Source organism: Aspergillus pseudonomiae (genome assembly GCF_009193645.1).
Source record: "Aspergillus pseudonomiae strain CBS 119388 unplaced genomic scaffold BDV37scaffold_249, whole genome shotgun sequence".
Taxonomy (NCBI): domain Eukaryota; kingdom Fungi; phylum Ascomycota; class Eurotiomycetes; order Eurotiales; family Aspergillaceae; genus Aspergillus; species Aspergillus pseudonomiae.
The window spans coordinates 1-7,544 of NW_022476241.1; the positions used below are offsets into that span (position 1 = coordinate 1).

Below are 7,544 nucleotides of genomic sequence, written 5' to 3' on the forward strand. Positions count from 1 at the left end.
CGTCGTAGTGGACCTTGCCGCCAGGCGGTTCCCAGCACCCGGAGTTGCTGTCGCGAGCAGAACGCTGGAGAAGAAGTATGGAACAGGCTGGCGCATATTTGTCGAGGATAATGACGTTGACCCGCAAGTAACAGATGAGTCCCTCGAGGAAGAACATGTATCCGGGGTCCCTTGTGATGGAGAAAGAAGAGAGTTCGGTATCAAGGTTAACACATTCAAGTCTTCGTACATCCATCATCACTGTTGCTCCAAAAGTGTAAGGCAAAAAGCAGGGCAGAGATAAATAACAAAATAGATGCAAGAGGCTATAGCGCTTAAGTAGTCAAAATTATCACTGCTGTGCTCATTGCCCAATAGCCGGATTTTATAAGTAAATCCGTGAGCTCTGTCACGGCTTCGACCACACACCCATCGGTATGTTCCAGTGCACCCTAACTACAGAAAATACATTTGGACGCCACGCAACTGCCATAGAAAAACAAACCCCTGATCTGCTTACTACCTTCTACTACTCAAGCTCCTAAATCTCTTTCATTCCCCAACCCATCGCCTATGTCTTGCGTACGAACAACTGCATTTCCCTGTTCACCTTTGTACATTAGAATCGTGTGTGTATTTATTTTATGGGTCGGAAAACCAACCTCATTTGTAATGAAATTCCTCTTTATCGATGCAAAGGTCGCACTCCCTACATGGGGAAGCTAGATGTTGGGTTCGTGTTGCTTTATATTTGGCAGGCGTACAGAAAACCGGGCCACAGGGAATCAAGCCTTCGTACTTCTTGCCGCATGGCTTGTGAATGTCAATTTGTATAAAGCACATGTTGCGATGAGACAGGAAATAACAATTGAGAGCTGATGGAAGTAGCACAGGGTGATCAATGCTCAGAATATATACATCCACCGCCGAATAAGTGTGACCATAGAACGCTCACAGGATAGAAAGAGGAAATTAAAAAGAGATTCAATGATTGGGTCGCTTGCAAATAGCGTAATCTTCCAGTAACTGTAGACCACGCTTGGACTCGCGCAGCTTTCTTTCTTCTATTATCCGCTGGCAGTTCAATTGAAAGCAAGAGGTATACTCGAAGAAGAAGGTCACATTATGTTCCCCAAAGTGCTTTTTAGTGAAAGGGGACTTTTTTTTATGGTGAGGACACTCGATGCGACTACTATCAACTATATTGTTGGCTTTCCAAAACCTGGATGGCAGCTGACTTTTGAGGTTAGGTCTAGCTTTTACGTCGTCATGCTATTCGATGTTAAAGACAACACAAAAGAACTAATGCCTTCTGCGTGGATTTAATTGAAACCCAAAATTTCGGTACAGGAGAAAGAATAAACGGACGTCTTTACTCCGCACAATGCTTTGAGATCTTGTAGTTCTCTAATAGCTGTCCGCCCCGCTTTGACCCGAGCAACTTTTCCTCCGGAAGTTTGAACTTCACGTCCCAAGATAATTGGACAGGTTCTCCGCCGGAGTTGAGATATTGTACACTAACCTCACGCACAATCGTGTACTCTGCATTGACGTCTTGCGAAATCTGGTGTCTTATGTATGCGTCGACCTGAACCGTTCTATCATTTAGCAGAGAGGCTAGAGGATCTATTGAGGGGTGAGCAATCTGTGGCTACATGTATCAGGTAGGGGCAAACCTTGGGAAGGAAATTTGCGTGACCAGCCAAGGCAACCGAAGACGGACGACATAGTTGTGAGAAGGGAGTGCATAACTTCGGACGGCAGTAAAAAGAAATCTGATCCCGGATGAGGCGAGTACGCGAGACCAGGAAGGTAATATGATGCAGTTAAATAAACCAGGCCTCCAAGCAGATACCATGCAGCCTGCAGGTAAAATATGAATCTGTTCCAGTTGATGGAGAAGGTATATCGCAGGTTATTACTGGCGCGTTTGAATCTATTCTAACAAAGTCAATCATCTTTTTAAACTAGTGGTACTCTCATATGATCCTGCTTAAATTAGTACGTCGCTAAGATGAGGTTGGGAACCACGTATGCTATACAGCTACGATCTATCAGATGCAAAGATGAATGTTTGCCTTGGATCCACTTGCTTTGAACCTCAGACTAATCCTCTTTAGTCGAATCCTTTGGAAGGTCAAAAGGATTCGACTAAAGAGGATTAGTCTGAGCTAGTGTTGATGCTGATCCATATGCACCATAGCTACTTATCACCTGTTAAGTTACTTGTAAAATTAAATGTAGTACACGACCTAACCATCCTAGGTGTATTGCGTGGCAGGCCGACATTGCTTATACCTCCCTGAAATAGAGATTCCATTCCACATGGGGTTGGTTCCACCTATTTCGGTTGACTCGGCAAATGTGTGTTAAGTTAGTTAACTAGTTCGTGCTCAATATGGTGTACCAGCTATTGGGGCATTACAATGATCAGAATTAAATCAGATTTGGTATCAGGTTTTCAAATAAATGTTGATAAAACTGTTATGGGAACATCGGCTGTTTATAACTTCCCTGACGGATAAAATATTTGCCACAAACAACCCCATCCAATCATTTTTAGATTCAGAAATTTACCCCATCCTTCTTTCTGTTGACATCCGTATCACGTGATGTGGGCATCAACGACCTGGGCGCCTTCAGCCTCAGCTCACCTACGGCTTGGGTGACCGACGATTTTCTCATTCCTGTATACCACGCCAGTCAAAACGTCTTCTGTTGCATTTTTATTCCCTCGGGTCGCCTTATATTTCCTTCGTTTAAAATATCCATATACACTTCTCCTTTCAGGTGGAATGCCGACACTCAAAAATTCAGACATCATCCGAAACAAGCCAATCGGCGAGGGATTAGATGCATTTCGCGACAGCCTAACGTCAGCGTGTAGAGATGCTGGTTTTCCATGCTCCATAGATTCCGTGCGCCAAATAGACACCGAAGGTAGTAATTCTTGAAATTTACAAGCTATTTCTAACTTTACCTAGTTATCCAAAACCTGATCCTTGATTTGATATTGGCATTACAAGCACTTCCAGCTTCGCGCTCATTACCTTCCAGCAGTGGGGGCAGAAACCTCTTTGGTGACTTATCGAGACTAAGTGCAACTATTAATTCCGATGAATTTGCCACCGAACGGCTCATTCCAGCTCTTGGTGCGATCCTGAACAGAGAATCAGACGAAGTCATTTGGGACAAGGTCTACGCTGTTGCGACAGAATCAACTCCTCCTCCACGGCCGTTACCTCTACTGAACCAGACACCGTACTTGCACACCACAAGCAGTCTCGTTAACTCTTCTGAGCGCCGAAAACATGTTGATGAAGTACTTAGGGAAGAGCTTGGTTCAATTCACATTGGCGTCCCTGGCTTCTTCGAAGCGTACTTTGGAGGAATTGATGGGCTGGATAAAGACAGCGCTGCTGTATTTCAGAAATGCAAGCAAGGAGATCCACCTCTTTTCGTGGAAGGAGAGGGCTGGCGGGGCTGGCCTGAAACTGCCAAGGAAAAAGAGGTGCTTGTCTGGCTTACTACACTCGTCAATGCTTTTCACGATATTGCGATCGAGGAAGGCCTGCCGATGCCAAGTCATCGTACGCTTTTATCACAGCCCGATCAACCGTTACAAGGATCTACGGCAGAGCGAAAGCTGGACATTGGTTTTACATGTCAATCCGGTCTAAACGATCGCTCTAGGTATCATTGGTCACATGTTTTAGTATTGGGCGAGCTGAAGAGTAATCCGAACGCCGATACAGCCTCGAGGACGTGGCGTGATTTAGGGCGTTATGCAAGGGAGGTTCTTACCACCCAGGACACTCGTCGGTTTACCTTGGGCTTTACATTGTGTGGGCCCAATATGCGACTCTGGGAGTTTGACCGCGTGGGGGCAATGGCATCCTCCTCCTTTGATGTCAACAAGGACGGGCTTCAATTCGTTTCAGCAATTTTGGGCTTTCTTTTGATGAACGATGAGCAGTTAGGATATGACCCCAGCATCATCTCCACTTCGAGTGGTACAAAGTACATAGAGATACTGCGTGATGGACGTTCCGAGCGTCTTATCCTTGAAGGACTTATGAAGAGATCCGCCTGCGTTGCTGGAAGAGCTACGACTTGCTGGAAAGCCCGCCGTGAAGGGGACGACACAAATGTGCCGCTTGTTATTAAAGATTCATGGCAGTACCCAGAGCGAGAAGAAGAAGGCGAACTTTTACGAGGAGCAACGGAGAAAGACGTGGTGAATGTGGCAAGGTACTATTACCATGAAACCGTCCAAGTGAACGGAAGAGTCGATAATATTTGCGACAATGTTCGGAAGGGACTGGATCTGAGACAAGCAACAAATTTCAGGCCGTCGCGATACGAACTTCCTTCAACTGCACATGATACGTCACGAATAGGAAGGATTGATCGTTCCGCAAGCACTACCGGCCGGAAGAGGTCATCTAGTCAAACTGGTGCAATATTGCCACCAAGGAAACGCCCTTGCTCGAGCTCGCCTTCCAAAGGTGTGCGCAACAATAACATACAGGATAGGGTACATCGTCGAGTGATTGTCTGTGATTATGGAACTCCCATATATAGAGCAACATCACGTGTTTCACTACTATGTGCACTTAAGACTTGTATAGAAGGTAAGAATAATTGGTTGATTCCTAGATCTTGTAGCTAACTGATACAGGCTATCAATCTTTGCATACAAAAGTAGGGCTTTTACAAGGTGACATTTCGACTGGGAACCTTATTTTAAATGAAGAAGTAGGAAATCCATCGTGGCCAGGGTTCCTTATCGATTTGGATCTTGCTATCAAGGAACAACGAGAACGGTCATCCGGAGCCAGAGGAAAGACTGGGACAAGGGCTTTCATGGCGATAGGTCTACTCTTTGGCGAGCAACATTCATTTAGGCATGACCTCGAATCCTTCTTTTGGGTACTATTCTGGATATGTATTCACTACGATGGCTCAGGCAAGGAGGTTGAGCCCACTGATTTCGACTGTTGGAATTATGAGGATGACAGAAAGTTGGCTCGCTCTAAGCAAGGTATCGTTGCTGATGAAGAGGATTTTCTTAAGATTGCTGGGGACTCATTCTCGTCACACTATAAACCATTGGTTCCTTGGGTCAACAGATTACGGAGAGTGGTGTTTCCGGGAGGTGTACGAAGAAAGGATGACGATGCACATCTTTATTCTCAAATGAAAGATATCCTTCAGGATGCAACTAGTGATCCGAAGGTGGTAGAGTCATAGGTAAAATATAATCAACAAGGTATCACATGTAGTAACTATGAGCCCAATCCATCGAACCATTTCAGAACGTCCCTTAACGAAATGAAGTGGACACTCTTTGCTCTCAATCAATACCTATGGCAAGACAGGGAAACGCCTGGTACATCCCCCAGGGAAAGAGGTAATCACAATGATGGCAATCAGACAATTGGCTTTTGGGCCTAATACTGCTGAAAAATGATACCAGTTGAATTGTTGTGATGTCAGGGGAAAGGGAAAGAAGGGCAGATCGAGGCTGTATTAGTATTTTATGGCCGTGGTTCACCGCCGAAGCATGTGACCCACCATCCCCTATTGGGGGGAAGGCCGCCAGGGGTTAAGCCCTGGGTGTCAAGAACTAGTTACAAAATGTATAAACTCTATGGCGCGTTTACATAACATAGCTGCCATGGTCCAAGATTCAGCCTACATACGCAGGTGTGGGGCGCTTAATACCTAACCAACACAATAGGGTGATGGCCCTGGGTGGTGAAGATAGTGCCAGCTTCGGGGATCGAACCCGCGCGACAGTATGTCCACACTCTTTCCCAAGGGGTGTATTCATCACGCGGATGCCTGGCGGCCAACTTCACCATTCGGCCAGCACTGACAAGAGCACAATTCTGCACTACTGTAAAGGGAATGTTGCTGACAGATCGGATATTCGGATCACGTGGCTATCTGGCCCAAGAGCTCTGGGAAACTCAACGTTTCCCCTCCATTTTTGCCCCTCCATAAAACAATATGATTTCCCCATATTCTCCAACCAAGTCAACAAATAGGTGTGCTCAACAAGGATAAAAACATTCGCGAATACGTTAGTTTTACTTACCTTTTACTTTTAGTCTCAAGAGTCGCCATATATCGTATCCAGGAGATTACGTTCGTCTGGATTAATATCGCCGCCATGAATTACCCACTGCCTGCTACAGCTGAGGTCCTCCGAAAGCGAATAAAAGAGATGATACCTGAGACGAGACCTGCCGATAGCAAGTCTCCTGTAGCGACTATACTCGCGGAGGATGACAATGGGAGCACGAGATATGGGGGTAAGGAACTCCACAATCTGGTCTCAGGTTTGGTTAAGGAAATGAACATTGGGAGGGTAAGTGTGATTGGGAACGGATGTGTCAAATTGTATGCTTATTGAATGTTTAGGGCTGGGGTTGGAACCTGGGACATTTCCGGGAATCTCAACCTATAATAAACGACCTCTCACGGATGTATATCGTACCGCTTTGCGATAATACAAGTATAACGCCTGGAGGCCCTCTAAGGGAAGGGTTTTATACATATATTACGGATAGTCCCTCAGTCAGCTCAAACGCAACCGCCATATTTATTGCTCCAATATGATTGAAAATATCACATGGTTCGAATGATATCGGTGGTTGGTCATACTATTTTTTTTTTTTTCAAACTAACCTGTAGAAATACCTGTGGTGGAGGGGAAGAGGGCCAGAAGAAAAAGTATACATTAGTCATGCAGAGGTTCAAAACACAGAAACAGTTTGAGCGTATTGTCCATACTGGTATGGTCTCTTGCTTGATTGTTCCCCAGGCATAGTGCGCATGAGAGGTATAGCTGTGTTACTTTGCTGGAAATTGGGCAGTTCACCTGTAGTGCATTGTTCTAGGCAGCTCCGTGCTGCAATGGTGCCTTCATCAAGAGGTCTTTGCATCAGACCAGTAGGGCCCGACGTCACTCCGGGCTCATCCTGGCAGTTAACAGTACCCTCTTGAGCTGTTGAGTGCCTACTCTGTGGTATATCAAAGCAGCGAGTCATCACATTCACATTCAACCCTCCATGGCCAGGAGAAGGTTCTAGTGGCGCAGCATTGGTCATGTGTTGCTGGCTGATATTGCCGTTCCGCGGATTGCTAACCTGCGTACAATACATACCCTCAATTTCCAATAAGTTCATGCCATGTCGATTATTAAAGCTAGTTTGATGCACGGTACCATCAGATACGCTGGGGATGTTTTCCAATTCAACCGGAATGATGCCGTGTCGAGGGTTGAATCCGTAATTCTGTAGGTTGGTTTCTGCCATATCAGGCAGGTTTTCTGTTTCAACCGGGGCAATGCCAATTCGAGGGTTAAAGCCGGTGTTCTGCCCAGATTGCAGGCCAGAGAGTCCTCCTGTTTCAATTGCAGTAATGCCATATCCAGGATAAAAGCTGACATTGGCCGCGTCATCACCATGCACGCCAGTGGCGCTTTGCATTTCGATTGGAATGATGCCGTGCCGAGGATTAAATCCGTGATCAGATAGGTTCACGGCGTCAACCGG

General features: G+C 45.8%; 4 protein-coding genes across 4 annotated transcripts; 2 read left to right on the forward strand and 2 right to left on the reverse strand.

Moving 5' to 3' along the window:
* Nucleotides 1-1,306: 1,306 nt before the first annotated feature.
* Nucleotides 1,307-1,900, reverse strand: BDV37DRAFT_267321 (uncharacterized protein). Its single transcript, XM_032084017.1, has 2 exons — nt 1,656-1,900; nt 1,307-1,605 (listed from the first exon to the last, which is right to left on the reverse strand). The coding sequence occupies exons 1-2, from the start codon at nt 1,726-1,728 to the stop codon at nt 1,352-1,354; spliced, it is 327 nt and encodes a 108-aa protein (XP_031934124.1). The 5' UTR covers nt 1,729-1,900; the 3' UTR covers nt 1,307-1,351.
* An 874-nt stretch (nt 1,901-2,774) lies between these two features.
* On the forward strand, nt 2,775-5,232 carry BDV37DRAFT_277367 (protein kinase family protein; the record flags this gene model as incomplete). The annotated part of the gene is made up of 3 exons (XM_032085751.1): nt 2,775-2,919; nt 2,964-4,613; nt 4,661-5,232. 3 exons carry the CDS (start codon nt 2,775-2,777, stop codon nt 5,230-5,232), a joined length of 2,367 nt encoding a protein of 788 aa, XP_031934125.1.
* A 925-nt stretch (nt 5,233-6,157) lies between these two features.
* Nucleotides 6,158-6,606, forward strand: BDV37DRAFT_277368 (uncharacterized protein; the record flags this gene model as incomplete). The annotated part of the gene is made up of 2 exons (XM_032085752.1): nt 6,158-6,355; nt 6,409-6,606. 2 exons carry the CDS (start codon nt 6,158-6,160, stop codon nt 6,604-6,606), a joined length of 396 nt encoding a protein of 131 aa, XP_031934126.1.
* Nucleotides 6,362-7,544, reverse strand: BDV37DRAFT_96993 (uncharacterized protein). Its single transcript, XM_032091515.1, has one exon. It carries the CDS (start codon nt 7,476-7,478, stop codon nt 6,744-6,746), a length of 735 nt encoding a protein of 244 aa, XP_031934127.1. The 5' UTR covers nt 7,479-7,544; the 3' UTR covers nt 6,362-6,743.